We start from the raw sequence: 19693 nt of genomic DNA on the forward strand, positions 1-19693 counted from the left end.
TCCCTCTCGCTCTCTTTCCCTCTCGCTCTCTCTTTCCCTCTCGCTCTCTCTTTCCCTCTCGCTCTCTCTTTCCCTCTCGCTCGCTCTTTCCCTCTCGCTCTCTTTCCCTCTCGCTCTCTCTTTCCCTCTCGCTCTCTTTCCCTCTCTCTCTCTCTTTCCCTCTCGCTCTCTCTTTCCCTCTCGCTCTCTCTTTCCCTCTCGCTCTTTCTCTCTCTTTTTTTCCTGTGATCTCCCAGCAGCTGCTAACACTCACACATCAGAAAAGCATACACACAGCTTTCACATCATTCCTCCCTGTGCTTTCCTGTGGGCGCTCCGGGCAGCTGTACTGCACGCAGGCCTCCTGCCGACACTCGACGCATCCGATCGCATACACACTCACACAGCATACACAGGCACGCATCCGATCGCATACACTCACACACACTCACGATATTGCACATACCAGTACAATCGCGCGCACACACGCACGATATCCCAAGATATCACGTGCTTCCGGCCATGTGATCCTCCGTCAGGTCCTTGAAGGTCACTGCACTGCACAGTATCGCCGCCCAGAAGCAAGCGATATCACTGGATGTGGTGAGTGTGTGGATGCGATCTGTAGTGTGTGTGTGTGATCTGATGTGTGTGATGTGTATGCTCCGCCGCAGGACCTTGATGCGCTCACCTGCTCCGGCGTCTGGTGAGTATGATCGGGGGTCTTCTCTCTTCTGTCTTCTTTCTTTAGGGGTGTCCGCTGTCTATAATGAAGTGTCTTGCAGTGTCTTTAACTCTTTTACCGCTGCATGGACACTTAATTTTTGACCGCGGCTAGGTCTTATTTTCAGGGGATGTCTTATATTTAAGCATCCCTGAAAACTCCTGCTAGCTCTTATTTTCGGGGAAACACAGTAGTACAGCGCCCCCTTCTTGATCCACACAGTATAATGTCCCCCCAGCCCCCACACTGTATAGTATCACTGACTCCACCTCCTAATATATGAATCCTCCCTCCCCCCACAATGTGGTATGACCCTCCCACCTCCTAATATATATATATATATATATATATATATATGTATATATATATATATATCTCCTCCCCTCTCTCCTTGCCATTTTTGCTGCAGATCCAGTCTGGAAATGTGGATCCGGTAGTCAGCAGGGGCTATAGATGTATGAGGGGCCGTTATCTGCAATCTCAGCTGTATAGTGTAAGACCCCTTTCAGACATCCCTGTTTCAGGTACGTGTGACATCTGTTTTTAACATGGATGTCACACATACCCATGTTATTCTATGGAGTCACTCACACGTCTGTGTTTTCACACGGACCGTGTGGCTACGCACACAGAGACACGTCCAATTTTTCTCCGACAGCACGGGTGTCACACGGATCACACACTGATGTGATCCATGTGACATCAGTGTGACAGAGAAATAGTGTATCGGAGAAAACACGAGTCTTTGAAATAAAAAGATTTTCTATACTCACCTGTATCCAGCGCTGTTTTCTTCGGCTCTGCGGTCTCCTGCTTCTGACCGATGCTCCTTATATTCATTGATTATTCACTGCACGGAGACCCTGGAAGCTGGATCATTGTGGGGACAGCATCGCCGAGGACAGCATCGGGGACCGCTTCGCCGGGGACAGGTGAGTATCCAGCAAGCAGTGTGTGTGCAGTGACGTCCAGGAGGTCATTGGAGTTCCCAATGAACTCTGATGCACCCGTGAAGTCACCGTGGTGACACCCACTGTGTGGGTGTCATCAGAAAGTCATCAGAGTTCATTGGGAATGCCAATGACCTCCTGGATGTCACTGTACACACACTGCTTGCTGGATACTCACCTGTCCCTGGTGCAGTCCCCGGCGATGCAGTCCCCGATGCTGTCATCGCAATGCTCCGGCTTCTAGGTCCTCAGTGCAGTGAATAATCAATGAATATAATGAGTGGGAGTCAGAAGCAGGAGGCAGCAGAGCCGAAGAAAACAGCGATGGATACAGGTAAATATAGAAAATCTTTTTATTTCAAAGACCCGTGTTTAGTCTGGTACGTGTAACACTGATGTCACACGTATGCAAACACAGATGTCACACGTATGACCATACCGATGCATGTGGCTTGTACCTGATTAAACACGGACGTGTGAAAGGGGTCCAATGGAGACAGTCTGGGGACATTTTATTCCAGAAGAACTTTTTACCTTTTTCCTTAGTGTCACTGTATTTGACTTTTTTTTTTTCTTTTTAAGAACCCTCCGTCAGGAACAATGCCTTCACTAATGAGTTCAGGATCAATGCACCTGTCAGGGACAGGCTAGAAAAATGCCTATAATATCTAATTTTCTCAATTTCAGTGCTGTAAAATTAATCAGTGACCTTTTTAGGGATGTAATAAGAGAGTACACATAATCAGGTGCAAAATAACCCCAATTAACTCTAAGGCTGGGTTCACACATAGCGACAGCGACGTCGCTGTTACGTCACCATTTTCTGTGACGTAACAGCGACCTTGTAAGTCGCTGTTATGATCGCTGCTTAGCTGTCAAACACAGCGACGCAGCAGCGATCATAACGTCGCTACATGTGCAGAGAGCAGGGAGCCAGCACACTGCTTAGCGCTGGCTCCTTCCTCTCCTAGCTACAGTACACATCGGGTTAATTAACCCGATGTGTACTGTAGCTACATGTGCAGAGAGCAGGGAGCCGCGCACACTGCTTAGCGCTGGCTCCTTGCTCTCCTAGCTACAGTACACATCGGGTTAATTAACCCGATGTGTACTGCAGCTACATGTGCCGAGAGCAGGGAGCCGCGCACACTGCTTAGCGCTGGCTCCTTGCTCTCCTAGCTACAGTACACATCGGGTTAATTAACCCGATGTGTACTGCAGCTACATGTGCAGAGAGCAGGGAGCCGGCACTGGCAGCGAGAGCGGCGGACACTGGTAACGAAGGTAAATATCGGGTAACCAGGGAAAGGGCTTCCCTTGGTTACCCGATGTTTATCTTGGTTACAGCTTACCGCAGCTGCCAGATGTCGGCTCCTGCTCCCTGCTCGCTTCATTTCGTCGCTCTCTCGCTGTCACACACAGCGATGTGTGCGTCACAGCGGGAGAGCGCCTTTGAAGAAAACGAACCAGGGCTGTGTGTAACGAGCAGCGATCTCACAGCAGGGGCCAGATCGCTGCTCAGTGTCACACACAGCGAGATCGCTAATGAGGTCACTGTTGCGTCACCAAAACCGTGACGTAGCAGCGATTTCGGTAGCGATCTCGCTATGTGTGAAGCACCCCTTAAAGTACACACATTTAACAACTCCTGCCAAATAGCCCCAGTTTTCAGCGCATAACTATTATTAAAAAAGTAAATTTAGGGGAAAGAGCTTAATTTTAAGGTACCTAAAATGGTATTCGACACATATTCATTCAGAATAATGCTGTAGGTTCACCAAAAAAAAAACACTTTTGCAGAGCAAAGAGCAAGAATTGCACATCATTTTCACATGTGTCAGGCAGATTGCATTATGATATGAGTGACATTCATAATTAGATAGGTTCTTCTACGGAGTGGTTCAAGGCAAATCACTAGTTAAAAATAGTGAAAAATATTATCATTGACAGGCGTGTGGTGTTTCTGCTGACGCTGAAAGTTGAGCACACCTGATCAGCTATATCATCACCCCCTCCCCATATACAGTATGTTTCTATATCTTCTTCATCCTCATCACTCTCACCATCTTGATCTGTTTCAGAATCAATTTTACATACTTCCATCTCATCATGAGAATCAATCTCACTTTCTTCTCCTAAATAAATCCTCATGCAGTGTGGGGTCTGCATCAACATCATCATCATCATCTAAGAGCATTATCACGCCTTCAACATGAAGGGGTTTTGATACACCATACATTTTCCTCTCCATTTCAGCAGATAATCTGATGCAACAGAGAGAATTTGTGTCAGGGAACAATGTGCCTGTGAAGCACACTTTCATTTGTAAGAAAATCTCATTTATTTCTATGAAATAACCACAAATTTTGCACTATCCATTCATAAAACAAGCTAAAGTAACAATTGTGATGGCTAAAAACATAAAATACCAAACTTATATAGTGTGACGTGTTCAAGAACAATGAGCCTGAGAAGCCAACACAGTTAGGTCGGGGCCACAGGGGGATAAGGTAAGCATTAAAATTTTTTCCTTTATTTATAATCTTTAAAAAGGACAACCTTAGTTATTCTAATATGAACAGTTCAGGCTCACAAAGCCATCACCAGACTTGTTAATTAACTACAACCACCTTAGTCAGTCGACCGGTACATAATGCCCTAGTTAGGGTCTTTTCTGGTGATGGCCACAGAGGTACAAAAAACACAAGAAAAAAAACTAAACAAACAAAACAAGGGGTGATCGTGCTGGCATCAAAGGACAGTGGTCCAATTGAAAAAAACTCAGCAAAATAAATCATGAATACCTAAATAAATTGATTGATAATCTCTAAGAATGCTGACAATGGTCAATCACAGAAACTACCACGTAAAAGGTATTAAGATAGGAATGGTCTCACCCAGTCCTTTTTCATCTGAGGGCATGCAGTCTCTCCGTCTGAATATGTTCAATAGAGTCGTCCGGTATTCGCTGTCCCTATTCAGCCAGGGAATCAGAAAATAATAAATGCCTGCTGCGCCGAGCTTCCGTCCTAACAAGGACGGACCACATCTATAGGTCTCGAGCTGGACCCCTACGCTGACCCTGATGGCATCCCGATGCATTTCGTCACAGCGACTCTTCAGGGGACATAGTGATAATTATCAGTCAGGTCCTTGTTGCCAGCCCTCATGTCGCGGGCGGCGGGGCGCTGCGCTCACCACGCTCGGGTCCGGCGCTGCTGCTGCTCGGTGGCTCGAGCGGTGGGCTGGATCTGGGGACTCCTCGCCCGTGAGTGAAAGGGGGTTAGTTTGGTTTGGGGATTTGGTCCGTGACTCCACCCACGGGTTGTGGTGAGGTTGGGGCACCACCGCTGCTGGTGACGGGGATCCCGGGAGCGATGACAGAGAGCAGCTGGGATGTTGTTTCCCCCTCTGTGGGTAGGGGTTGGTTGTCCCGGGGCCCGGTGAGGTGACGGGGAGGCAGGGTTGGGCAAGGTGCAGGGGGCGCTTGAACTGCGCAGCGCGGTGCCGGACGGCACGGTAGTACTCACTCAGCCCAAATGGATGCAAGTCTCTGGTAAAACAAACGGCTGGATGGACGGGTCCCGCAGCCGGCTGCTGTGGTTTCTCCCGGACGGTTGGTGGTGGCTGCCTTTCCCTGCACCTTTTTGTGTATTTTCAGTCCCGATGGCTTCCCACCGGTAACCCGCTCCCCAGCGTGGATAGGTGCCGGAGGAGCCCTTTTGCCCGCAGGCTCTGGCCCTGGGAACTCTAGCTGTGGTGGTAGCTGTATTTCCCTTTTTCTGTTTGGACGATTGCCTTCAATCGGGTCTTGGCTGTTTGGAAACCCCTGGGGTTCCGCTCACTAACGGATTTGACCTGTTTGATGGCGACTCCAAGCCTGGTCAGGGTCCGCAGGCCCTGCCGGTTTGTGCTGGCTTCACTTCGCTCCCCGGTTCGGTACCGGCGGGCCACCGCCCGTCCCCGGTCCTACGGTTCCGCGTTGATCTGCCTCTTCTGCAGACGGCCACCTACGTCTGCCAACCTTGCTCCTGGTGCCCGGGCCACGTACCCGGACACAGTCAGTTTGCTCCTCTACTACTACTTTACTCCTCACTCTTTCACTCTCTGAACTACTCTGACTTCCTTTTCCCGCCTCCAGGACTGTGAACTCCTCAGTGGGTGGGGCCAACCGCCTGGCTCCACCCCACCTGGTGTGGACATCAGCCCCTGGAGGGAGGCAACAAGGATTTTGTGTCTGACTGATGTGCCTATCTCGGGGTGGGGGTGTTGTGTTGTAGTCCCTGTGACGACCTGGCTAGTTCAGGGCGCCACACTCACAAAACCATAGTATCAGAGAGTCTGGCATAGCAGAAAGTGGGGTCATTTAAAGGGAACCTGTCATCAGAAATTTAGCTTGAAACCTAAATGTTTCCCCCTCTGCAGCTCCTGGGCTGCATTCTAGCAAGGTTCCTGTACTTTTTGAGACCCCTTTTAAACCAAATTAAATACTTTATAAACTTGTACCTTTTGCTATGTAAATTTTGTAAATCGTCCATGGGGGCGGGCTCTCTGCTGACCGTTGCTGTTCCTCCAGCACATTGACGCCATCCCCCCACACTCCATTTCATCCATCAGGACGCCGCCCACTGCGCCCGAGGTGCCGCCCACGCCAGGAGCGCTGGTGACGTGTGTCACAAGCACGAGATTATGGGCGGCGCTGTGATTGCATCGCAAGTGCCCGCCCATAATCTCATGGACGCGCTTTCCCCCACTGCCTCCAGCGTTCTGCGCAAGCGCTCGCCGGCCAAATGACCCGACGTCACCTCCTTCCCATCTTACCCTGCAGCAGGGCAAGATGGGAAAGAGGTGACGTCGGGTCATCTGGCCAGCAAGCGCTTGCGCAGAACGCTTGAGGAAGAGGGGAAAGTGCGGTCAAGAGGTTATGGGCGGCACTTGCTGATGACACTCACAGCGCCGCCCATAACTTCGTGCCTGCGCAAAACGTCACCAGCGGTCACACGTGCACACAGTGCACAGTCCCGCTACAGTCGCACAGCGCATGCACGGGACCAGGGGCGGCGTCCTGAGATATGAAATTCAGCGTTGGGGGGCGGCATAAATCTGCTGGAGGAACAGCAACGGTCAGCAGAGAGCCCGCCCCCATGGACGATTTACAAAATTTACATAGCAAAAGGTACAAGCTTATAAAGTATTTAATTTGGTTTAAAAGGGGCCACAAAAAGTACAGGAACCTTGCTAGAATGCAGCCCAGGAGCTGCAGAAGGGGAAACTTTTAGGTTTAAAGCAAAATTTCTGATGACAGGTTCCCTTTAAACATATAGGTCATAAAATTCCTCCATTCAGGAGGTACAGCTCACCTGATGTTTATTTAATTAAAGCCATGTGGATCCTGCCATAGAGGCTCGATGCGGCACGTGTACTTAAAACTCCCAAGTAGCGTCACGTGCGTTCCACAAAGGTAATGCCCACCTCGGCCGGAAGTACACTATAATGAGGGCAGATAAACATTATCGCCTCAGACATGTGGTTCCTCTCACCAGTCCTCGTAGCTTGCGTTCCACCCGTAAGGGTATGCACGAGGACCGGAAGTGCACGCGCAAACTAACCCGCGCGTCACTTCCGGCCAAGCGCGCCAATCATATGTACAGGGGAAACCCATCCTGTACGTACCGGAAATAGAGAGGGTTTTCCCATCACCTAGGTACGTGTGACCGAAAGTGCACGTCAGAGCCAACTCGCGCGTCACCTCCGGCCAAGCACGCCAATCATATACACAGGGGAAGCCCATCCTGCACACACAGGAGATAGAGGGGGAACCTCCCATCACTCAAACACGTGTGACCGGAGGTGCACGTCAGAGCCCACTCGCGCGTCACCTCCGGCCAAGTGCGCCAAAAATATATACAGGGGAAGCCCATCCTGCACGCACCGGAAATGAGGGGAGAGATAGATCTCACCTCCTGACGTATTAGAGTGAAAGGTTAACATTCAACATAGACAGCGCTGCTCATTGGCTAAATCCTTCCAAACAGAAGGATGCTCCAGATAGATAGAGCTCCTCCCATAGGTTGAGCCCTTTTAGGGATAACGCCTCATCCAGGCGCCTTAGACAAAAACATTTAGCCGATCCTTGCACACAATGCTAGGCTAAAAGATAGAGGGTCCTTTCAAGTGATCCTCAATCAATTGGGAAAGTACAGTTCGTTATGGCAAATCAAACCTCGAAGGTCTAAATTGATCCACAGATTGTGTTATTATCTCCCACATTGGTTCACAAAACACATCCTCCACAACAATATGAACCATGTAGATAGCATAATATGACACTAGGATATCATGTTTAGCCACAGACACAGTGGCACTATAGAATAGGCAAGATGACCCATCATCCGATCCTAGAGTCCCACTTAATGGGAGCCAAAAAGGAAAAAGGGGGGGGAATATTAAAACAGGGAAACACCATCTAAGTGCGCTAAATAAAGCTGTTATAGAGTAATTGCTCATTTAAGCCTTTGGGAGAGAGAGTTTCAAGCTTGAACATCCATCTTGTCTCTTTTTGAATGATAAGTCTATCCCAATCTCCTCCTCTTTTGGGTCTCAAAACTTTGTCGATTCCGATGAACCTCAACACTCGTGCATCCCCACCGTGTTTTTCTGTGACGTGTCTGGCCACAGCTGTGTCTCTATGATGTTCCACGTCACCAAGGTGTTCAGCTATCCTCCGTCTAAATTCACGGATGGTTTTTCCAATATACTCAAGGCCACAAGTACAGTCGATTTTATAAATGACCCCTTGTGTTCGGCAGTTGATAAAATGCCGTATTACATACTCTCTGGAGGTCACATTACTTCTGAAGGTCTTGGTGGTCTGTATGACGGGACATGCAATGCAGCCTGAACATTTGAAACATCCCTTCACACCTCTTACCAGCCAGTTATCCTCAATTGAATGTGCAAAATGGCTGTGGACCAGCCGGTCTGACAGGGATTTCGTTTTCTTGTAGGTAATCTGTGGTCTCTTCGGAAGAATCGAGCACAGATCCCTGTCCATTTGTAAGATAGACCAATGTTTACCCAATATCCGGCGTACGCTGTCCGCGCCATTGTCAAAGGTAGTTATAAACCTTGTCAGTCCGACCTGGGTCTCAGTCTTCTTTTTAGGGATCAAAAGTTCAGGTCCTCAGATGAAAAAGGACTGGGTGAGACCATTCCTATCTTAATACCTTTTACGTGGTAGTTTCTATCTGTGATTGACCATTGTCAGCATTCTTAGAGATTATCAATCAATTTATTTAGGTATTCATGATTTATTTTGCTGAGTTTTTTTTCAATTGGACCACTGTCCTTTGATGCCAGCACGATCACCCCTTGTTTTGTTTAGTTTTTTTTCTTGTGTTTTTTGTACCTATGTGGCCATCACCAGAAAAGACCCTAACTAGGGCATTATGTACCGGTCGACTGACTAAGGTGGTTGTGGTTAATTACCAAGTCTGGTGATGGCTTTGTGAGCCTGATCTGTTCATATTAGAATAACTAAGGTTGTCCTTTTTAAAGATTATAAATAAAGGAAAAAAATTAATGCTTACCTTATACACGATTATCTGGGATTGATGATTAATTATGGGGCCACATGAGGACTACTGCGATCCGCGCATGACACTCTGCTCACGCTGGCAGCACAGCGGGAGCCGAGTGTCATGCTAGTGTCATTGCGACTGAGGTCAAATCGTGCGATCAGACCACAGCTACGGGGGGTGGGCCGGCACTGAGGAGGGGCGGGCCAGTGCTGGGGAGGGGAGGGAGGGATTTATCTCCCTCTCTCCTCCGTTGCCGCCTATTGCCATTCTCGCTTTGCACTTGCGTTACACCGGTGTAATGCGAGTGCAGTGCAATGTTTTTCTCATCCCATAGACTTGAATGGGTGCAAGAGAAACAAGGATCGCATTACACCCGCAGCATGCAGTGACTGTTTTCTTGGTCCGATTAGGGCTGAGAATATAATTGTTCATAAGTGCTGGCATATAGGCTAATATTGGTCCAAGTGGAATGCGATGTTTTATCGCATTCCACTCGGTCCAATTTTCATGCCTTGTGGCTTAGGCCTTATATCTTCTCTCCTGAGTCTCTGCAGTACAACTGTGATATCAGGTTTCACAAAGCATCAAGAGTCAGGAAGGTATTGGGGGATGGGGGATTTCCTGACAATCTGATGAGAAGGGAGAAATGAAACTATAAAAGTTGCTCCTGTCAGATCAGTTGTTCCTGACGGTGGGTTAATTAGCTTTATGTTTTTAATAACACCATTGTAGAAAACCATTGTTATTCCCCCGCCTATTATGATGATATATTAGGATGTGTCTATAGAGAACACCGGTCTCCCCTCCCCCGCTACGTTTTCAGCAGATAAAATGAAAAGTACCGTAATCCAAGTTTAGAGTCCTCAGTGGCTGATGCTTTTAGGCCACATTCTAACGTTGAGTATTTGGGGTTTTTTTTACCTCCGTATTTGTAGCCAAAACCAGAAGTGGTGCCCATTTTTCTATGATACTTTTCCTCTGATTGTTCTATTTCTAGTTTTGTCTTACATATACTAAGGCGAAAAACTCACCAAATACTCAATGTTTGCATGTGGACGTAATAGCTGAAAAGATGGTAATAATTTGCCGATTTCCAGACCCCTCCGGTCTCTTCATCACTTTATATTATATTTGTTAGATTAAAAGTCATCAACTACTGAGTCATCAACTACACACACACACACACACATCAGATCACACACATCAGATCACACACCCACACACATCAGAACTACTGAAGGCTCCGAAAAATAATCAAAATTTAATTTACTGGATAACAAGACTTATTCCCTGTAAGATAAAGTGGACGAGACTGGATATTTGTGGGCCTCACAATCACGGGGGATCAGACTCCTCAACACATTTTTTTTTGTAAAAAAAAATAATAATAAAAATAATACAGTTTCTACCCATTACAACATAAAGGGAGTCATCTTGAAACCTTTCAGCATCTTTTGCTTAAGGAAAAGGAAATCAGATGTTTCCCAAGGGGCATGAATAAGAAAGATAATTTGAGGTCCTCAGAAAGGCAGGCCTTACAAACTCTGAGAGCGAATGATAATATAGTAACCAGAAGTGCGGATAAGGGTAGCAGAGTGGTTATTTTGAGTAAGGAATGGTATCTACAAGAGGGACTCCATATATTAGGGGACTCCAACTACTACCGTGTTTTTCCAAAAATAAGACCTCCCTCAAAAATAAGCCCTAGCAGGGATTTTCAGCAGTTTCGGAGAAAGGCTTAAGTATAAGCCCTAGCCTGAAAATAAGCCCTAGTCGCGGTTCAATAATGAAGTATCCATGTAGATAAAAACGTTAAAGAATACTGCAGAACACTTCATTATAGACAGCAGACACTCCGCAATCCTACTCACCCGACGCCGAGCCGGACGACCTACAGTGGATCGCACACCCACACACACCAGATCGCACACACACACACACATCAGATCACACACCCACACACATCAGATTGCACGCACACATACACATCAGATCACACCCACAATCCCCACATCCTGCGATACCGATTTCATCTGGCCGGCAGAATCCTGAGAGGCAGTGCCGTGGAACACAAGGACCTTCAGTTGTGGATGGAATGCTTACAAGACCTGCGATGTGTAACTTCCTCCTATCTTTCCACGCGGCCAGAGGCATTTTATAACGCCGTATGTGGTGAGTGACTAGTGAGTGTTTGTCTCTGCGGTCTGATCAGTGATTGTGTGTGTGTGTGTGTGTGTGTGTGTGTGTAATCTGATGTATGTGAGTGTGTTGGCCAGAAGCAGGGGATGACCATGTGGAGCATACCTGCTGGGAGTGCTTTCCAAACATCGCAGGAGGAGAACGTGGGAGCCACTCAGATGTCTGGGGTCTGGTAAGTATGAGTCTCCTGGGAAGGGGGGGTCTGCTTTTTTTGGGGGGTAAACTTACCCCTACCTATGTTTGTTCAAGAATTAGACCTACTGAAAAATAAGCCCCAGTGTCTTATTTTTGGAAACACAGTATGAGAAGTTGGTTAGTGACCCCTCTATTCAATAGTTTTAAGCTTATAAAATATTTATTAAGAAAGCCATAGAAAAAACCTATTCAACAGGAATGAGAAGACTTTTTTGGACATAAAAAAAATAAAAAAAAAAGTGTTTGATGACTTTTTACCTAAAATTCTCAAGTCTCTCCCACCCACCCAGCTGTCCTATAATTTCAGGGATCAGTTCCATCACTGCTAATTCATCCCATTATGTAGATTAGCAGAAATATGTTTTGAATTTGAGTTTTTCCATTCACGATTCATCACATCTAATGAGTAGCATTCGAAAACTTCCCCAAGTTAAAATTGTGTATTTTTTTTGTCTTGATGTCAATTCACTATACTCGAATATACCTCACGATTTGGGTATACAGGCAATAGAACATTATTTAGCTGAAGATTCAACTTTGCAATACAAAAAACTTTTTTGATGGATGGTATCTCCTTTTTACCTTTTGAGGATGTGGCCTATCACCAATTGCAATGGGGACGAGGTTTGCACCCAGTTATGCAAATGTGTTCATGGGTTTGAGTCCGTCTTCATTGCGCGGTCTCTCATGACGATGGGTCACATCGTATTATTTAAAAGATTTATTGATGATCTTTTCTTTGTCTGGAGGGGTACAGTAGACGAGTCATTTGTTCAACAATTGAATAGAAATAATTCGAGCTTGTCCTTCTCTTTTACCGAATCTGAAACCAGCATTCAATTTTTAAACCTCAATATTAGTAAAGAGAGAGATGATACCATCATAACCTCCACATTTTTTAAACCATTAGATGTCAATAGCTACCTCGGATTCAAAAGTGGTCACCTACCCAAGTGGGTCTGTAATATACCCTATGGGCAATACTGGCGAGAGTGGAAAAACTAGTAGGGACCAGAATTTTTTTAAGTAATTGCAAGTATTGAGCTCAAGATTCTATGAATAGAGATGAGCGAACCTTAGGCTCGGGGCTCAGGCTTGGAAAATTACGAGAAAATCAGCCATGTGTGTATCGCGCTTGTGCTCGAGTGATGCCCTGCATTGTGTGCGCTGCGGGTACTGTTTCTTCGGCTCAAATTAGGCTTTCATTCAGCGTACTAAGACGTGTAGTTGACGCAGAATTTTAAAAAAATAAATAATACCACCCACACACCTCCGGAAGTGTTTTGCTATGAGCCAGCAGCCTCAAACGCGTTGTGTGAAATAAAAAGTTCTACTTCAGCATCTCTGCTTCCAGCGTCCGATAATACTGTATTTTTATTTTTCGGTTTACCTGACATATATGGAAGATATTTTCTCTCTGCCAACAAGAATCAATAATGTTCTTCTTCTGTTTAGCTAACTTTTGTTTGTTTTTATGTGTAAACTGTCTGTGGGGGGCACTAAAGTCTTTGCAGCCTATTGCAGTAGTTGAGTGAGAAGCAGAGTATCCGTTAGGCTGCTTTCACACTTGCGTTGAACAGCATCCGTTGCATTGCGTTCTGTGACGGATGCAATGGATGTGTTGCATATAGTGGCACAAAGGATGCAATGGATCATACAAAATAACGCAATCCGTTATAGTTTTTTTTTTCTTGACCTTACACATCTGGGCATGCGCAGTTGTGTAAAGACGGTTGCGGTAAGGGAATCCATCAGATGACGGATTCTAACGGAATCTGCCACCATAGGCGTCCATTATAAAAACAACGTACGCCGACGGAATCCTGCATGTTGCGTTTTTTTGACACTCCACCAAGCGCAGAAAAACGCTACATGCAGCGTTCCATCCGCCAGGTGGATGCAACGCAGCGTCGACTAACGGATTCAACGCAAGGCCATCCGTTGCTATCCGTAGCTAATAGAAGTCTATGAGGAATAAAACGGTTTTCTGCAACGGTTACCGTAATTCCTCAAGGCGGCGGATAGCAACGGATGCCGTTTAACGCAAGTATGAAAGCGCCCTTACTATCACATCTGAGTGACGAGTGCAGCGAGTAGCCGATGTTTATGACATTCCAGTTTTATAGAATCTGAGAATATAACATTTACACGTTCTATCTCCTCAGATGTTTCCCCTTATTATCTCCAGTAAATGTATTATTATTATACAGGATTCTTTGTGATGTTACATCGTCATCTTCTTTCCGTTCAGGGCCCTATAATACTGGATCCTCTCAGCTGAGATCTTCTATATAAGAGAATTTTCTTGATTGACCCGTCAAGGATAGAGAGGGACAGGGACAAGATGGCGGAGAGGATATTACACCTCACCCTAGAGATCCTCTTCCGGCTTACTGGAGAGGTGAGAGATTCTGATGACGTCACATTACATCATTGTTATCTATGGGAATAACAGATGGACAGAACTGGAGAGGTGAGGACTCTGGAAATGTCTGTAGTGAGATTTATTAATGTGTCTCTCCATAACTAGGATTACACAGTAGTGAAGAAGACCTCTAGTGAGCGCTGTCAGGACCCTGTGTCTGAGGGATGGGGAAGACCCCTGAGTCCAATCATGGGGCCTCCACCTCACCCCCCGATACATGAGGACATCAATGACCAGAAGATCCTAGAACTCACCTACAAGATGATTGAGCTGCTGACTGGAGAGGTGACACTGCTGGGAATGCTGGGACATTATACAGTAACGCCATGAAGAGATCGGGGGGATGACGATATCATTGTATGTGTCAGGTTCCTGTAAGATATTTACAGAAATCCCGGCACACAGTTGTGTGCCGGGATTTCTGTAAATGTTTTGTCTCAATTTTCCCTGAGCACTCTCAGTGAGCCAGACTATCTTTTGGACATAGGTTCCTGTAAGATGTCAGGATGTCACCATCTATTTCTCCATGGAGGAGTGGGAGTATTTAGAAAAACACAAAGATCAGTACAAGGACATCACAGTGGAGGTTCCCCAGCCTCTCACATCACCAGGTAATAGACAGGACTAAATACACACAGCCTATAATTCTCTGTATGTAAAGAATGAATTCACTCCCTATATGTGTCTCCTCCAGTTCTATCCAGTAAGAGGACAACACCAGAGAGATGTCCCCGTCCTCTTCTTCCACAGGTCTGTAAACAAGAAGATCCCAGTGTTCCTCAGGATCATCAGGTAGATGGAGAGAAGGTGCCATGAAATCTCCCTATGATGTGTAGACGGCTGTGAATGTTTTGTGCTCAGTCTTGTTTTATCCACCAGTATTATATGTTTTATACTTGTGTAATGAGAACGGTGGAGATGGCAGGATTAGAGCTGATCATAGATGTGACTTCTCCATCTGTCTGTGACTTTTACAATATTTGTTTCAGGGTGAAAATCTGACCCATAGTAATACTACAGAGACCTATGTGAGGGGTGATGAGCGGTGTAAAGAGGAGATTCCTACAGATGACTACCCAGGTGAGTATTACCCAGTTAATGCAGCAATGTCATAGATTTTTCTCAGTCACCGTCTGTGGCCGCTTTATCTGTGGTGTAGTTTGGCCATATCACATATAAGCTATATCCTTTTGTCCTCCTAAACGAGTACACGCTCTTCCACTGATAACTGTCCCCATTGCTTTGGGCATTGGAAGTTTCTCTGTTGGTTTACTCCCGGTTTGGCAAGATCTCAAAGGATCTTTGCTTCCCTCTCGGGTTAGAAAATACTCACCTTTACCTGCCCAGATCTCTAAACTGCAAAGACAAATGATTGGGTATGTAGAATATACTGAATACTTAGAAAATCATTCAAAGAAATATATAATCCTTATGGTGCGCCTTGCTGCTAAGACGAATCACCCTTCCATGTGCAATGAGAGCCAAGTGGAATTTTTTTTTTCCATTCTTTATAGAATCATAGAATGGTAGAGTTGGAAGGGACCTCAAGGGCCATCGGGTCTAACCCCCTGCAAAGGCATGTTTTCCTAAATCACTCCAGCTATATGTTTATGCAGCTTTTGAAGATTTCCATTGATGGAGAGCTCACCACCTCCCGTGGTAGCCTGATCCACTCTGACTGCCCTCACTGTCAGAATTTTTTTTCTAATGTCTAATCTGAGTCTCCTTTCGTTTATTTTCATCCCATTGCTTCTTGTACTTCCTTGTGCTAATGAGAATAGGGTAGTTCCCTCTGCACTGTGACTACCTCAGATATTTGTAAACCGCTATGAAGTCTCCTCTTAGCCTTCTCTTTTGCAAACTAAACATTCCTAGTACTTTTAGCCGGTCTTAAAGGGAAACTGCCGCATTTTTTATTTTTTGTATTATGGAATCCATTATTAAAAAATTAATTGTTTTTAGTTTTATTTAATTCTAGTTTTACTGAAACACTGGGTGCTGCCATCTTGGATTTGTTATCTGTAACGACAGTTACCTCAGATATGACAGTCACTGTGCATAAGTGCTGATAGTCTGGTTCCGACCGTATCTTCTGCACTGTAACTGCTTGATGCTGTGACCTGGACACGTCCCATAGGCTGTAGAGATCACAGCTCTGGGAGGAGACAACCGCTATCTTTGTGGATCCCACATCGTATGGTATGCGCTTTTCCCCTGTGACTGCTCTGTGATCAGCGCTAATCAAGCGTGACACTGGGCTGACAGGAGGGTTGAGCCTAGAATGTAGGGGTTCCTTCCAGATGTCTTCATTGGTGAGTCTGTTAGAATGTACAGGCTGCAGTCAGAACCTGAAAGGAGCCAGTACTTTGTAGCTAATTCACTACTGAAGACACTAGAATATCTTCCAGGTTGTGACTGCAGCCCGAACATTGTAACAGACTCACTAATGAAGACACTAGAATTTAGGGGCAGCAGTCAGGGCCTGGAAGGAGCCCGTTACATTCTACAATCAACCCTGACAGGAGATTCTGCCAGGAGCCGAGGAGGTCCGGGAATGAGGTGAGTACATTAGCTGCGATCCCCAGCAGCTCCTGCTGTCACTGTGTAGTCAGCGGTGACAGGTGTAGCTGCCGAGACACCAGGCTCACAGGAGGAGGTGGAGGGAGCGGAGGTCCGGGATCTGGTGAGTACCGGGGCCTAACATCTATAGTACAATACCTGGCTGAAGATCGCTGCTCTCCGCAGCTGTGTTCAAAACAAAGCAGAGAAATCACACGCTGCTGTGCTCTGAACACACTAACACAGCTCTATATTATGGGACACTGTATATCATGGGGCATGGTATTGCGGAGCACGGAATAACATGGTGCATGGTATTGCGGAGCACTGTATATCAAGAGGCACGGCATTGCAGAGCACGGTATTACATGGTACATGTCATTGCGGAGCACGGTTATCATGGGGCACGGCATTGCGGAGCACGGTATATCATGGGGCACGGCATTGCGAAGCACGGTATATCATGGGGCACGGTATTGCGGAGGACGGTATAACATGGTGCACGTATTGCACAGCATGGTATATCATGGGGCACGGCATTGCGGAGCACAGTATAACATGGTGCATGGTATTGCGGAGCACTGTAAATTGGGGCACGGCATTGAGGAGCATGGTATAACAGGGTTCACGGTATTGTGAAGCACTGTATGTCATGGGGCACGGCATTGCGGAGCACTGTATGTCATGGCACATTGCATTGCGGAGTATGGTAAAACATGGTGCATGATATTGCAGATCACTGTAAATTGGGACACAGCATTGCAGAGCACGGTATATCATGGGACACGGTATTGTTGAGCACGGTATAACATGGTGCATAGTATTGTGGAGCACGGTATAACATGGTGCATAGTATTGCGGAGCACTGCATCTCATGGGGCATGGCATTGCGGAGCATGGTATAACATGGTACACGGTATTGTAGAGCACGGTATATCATGGTGTACGGTATTGCTGAGCACTGCATATGATGGGGCACGGTATTGCGGAGAACTATATATTATAGGGCACGGCATTGCTGAGCACGGTATAACATGGGGCACGGTATTGCGGAGCACTGCATATCATGGCGCATAGCATTGCGGAGCACTGTATATCATGGGGCATGGGATTGCGGAGCACGGAATATCATTGGCACAGTGAGGCACTGTATACAGTGGAGCACTATGCCAGCTGTCATTGGTGACACTTTAGAGATTTCAGGATCACTTTTCAGGCCCCAACAAAATGGCTCTGCACTGTGGTCTTAAATTTCATCTTCCCTTATCCTTTTGAAACACCCAGAAGGGGAGGGGGAGGTGTGACATCACACACATGAGCGCAGATTCTGCCCACTTTTACTGCAGTTGTAATCCAGGCTAGTTTTGCACTTGGTTTTCAGCAGCTGCTCTCCCTAGTGTTAAAAAGTGGAACATATCAAACTAAAATTATTTTTTCATATTTTGCTCCATTAAAACATTATAATATTTAAAGAAGACCTTAAAACATGAATAATTTATATTTTTTCAGTTATTAAAAACTAATATATATATATTTTTTGGATGGCACCTTCCCTTTAATAGGACATGGTTTGCAGACCTTCTACCATCTTTATTGCTCTTCTCTGGACTTTCTCAAATATATCAATGTCTGAATTGGGGTGCCAGGAACTGTACACAGTATTCCAGGTGGGGTCTGACCAGGGCAGAGTATAGGGAAATAATTACCTGTCTTGATCTAGATTCAATGCTTGTCTTGATACATCCCAGAATTTTGTTTGCCTTTTTGTCTCCCAAAATCTAGTTACAGTTAAAAAAAAATAAAATAGATTATAGATATTTTCAAAAAAGGTTCTGAAGCTGACTAGCCGATGCAGCAAAAGCTCTGCAATTGGGAGGAAATTAACTTAATTTCTCCTTGCACCTGATTGTCTTCAGTCACTTCTGCATTGTGATGGGTCGCTTTAACGCCTTGGCGACATATGACATACCAGTACATAATATTTTGCGGTTACTTGCCAACTTATGATGTACATCTACATAATGGCAATTTTCCGCGCACAGGAGTGGTTCCCAAAGTATCTTTGCCTGCCACATAGGGAAAGGATCTTTCAAGGGTTTCATCTGATTCATGTCATATGGAGATTTAGATGGAAACCTTGACATAAGTCAGGAGTAGAGCAGAGGATAAATGTGATCCAAAATATTATGTAAAATGTTCCCAATAAAAACTTCAACTCCGTCCACAAAAAGAAAGTCTCAAATTGGGTCCGTTACCTCTTAATGGGGATATAGTGGGTTTCCACTTTACTTGTAGCACAGAGTCTCTGGAAAACAATATGCCTCCTCGCCCTCCAAAAGAAATCTAGCAAAATCTGAGCTCTTAAATCCAAATGCCCCTCTATTCTGAGCCCCACAGTGTGTCTAAACCACATTTAGCATCCACATGTTTGGCATTTCTGTAGTGAAGAGAACCCACTTAATTTAAGAGGTATGTGTCTCCAGAAGCACGAGCTGGGCACAAACCTGGTCTTCAAGAGTCAAATTGGCAAACCACAATAAAGCATTAAGTTTATAAGTGATGCATCTCCACAGACCATAATTCTGATGTGAACACATCAGCTGCATTCACTTTAAACTGTAAAATAATTTCAGTAACAATCATTTATGGACAGGGCAATATAGTGCTTTTTTTTACGGAATGCCCTAGAATTTCTGGAAAGTTGGCAACACAGGTGTGGTGGCCGGTCAGCTTTGGAATGCTAATAACTTGCTCGTCATATCATGCCGAGGTGCGTCAGGGATGAAAACATGAGAACCCGAGGCCGGTGACGTCCACAAGTCATGTGAGCGAGAGCCAGGTCAGGTGATCATGGCGGCATCCATTGATTGACACGGTCAGGACACATCAGCGCACAAATATGTGTGAATTCATTATAACAGAATGAGCATCGGAAACTATATAGGTATATTTGAAATGCTTCAATACAGAAAAGGGTAAAACTTATTGATGACAGCATTGGAGCTGTGAAAGGGAAACTCAGCAGGTTTTTGCTACCTCCTCTAAGAGCAGCATTATTTAGGCAGACATTTGAATCTAACAA

General features: G+C 45.8%; 1 protein-coding gene across 1 annotated transcript in view; it reads left to right on the forward strand.

The window, feature by feature from the left end:
* The window catches only part of LOC142312172 (uncharacterized), a 197891-nt gene that overhangs the window by 58816 nt on the left and 119382 nt on the right, over positions 1 to 19693 (forward strand). Inside the window, 5 exon segments of the mRNA XM_075351075.1 lie at positions 13879 to 14028; positions 14158 to 14337; positions 14540 to 14663; positions 14747 to 14844; positions 15042 to 15132. Of these exon segments, the coding sequence (XP_075207190.1) occupies positions 13879 to 14028; positions 14158 to 14337; positions 14540 to 14663; positions 14747 to 14844; positions 15042 to 15132 (643 nt within the window).

Source organism: Anomaloglossus baeobatrachus, chromosome 5 (genome assembly GCF_048569485.1).
Source record: "Anomaloglossus baeobatrachus isolate aAnoBae1 chromosome 5, aAnoBae1.hap1, whole genome shotgun sequence".
In the NCBI taxonomy this organism is placed as follows: Eukaryota; Metazoa; Chordata; class Amphibia; order Anura; family Aromobatidae; genus Anomaloglossus; species Anomaloglossus baeobatrachus.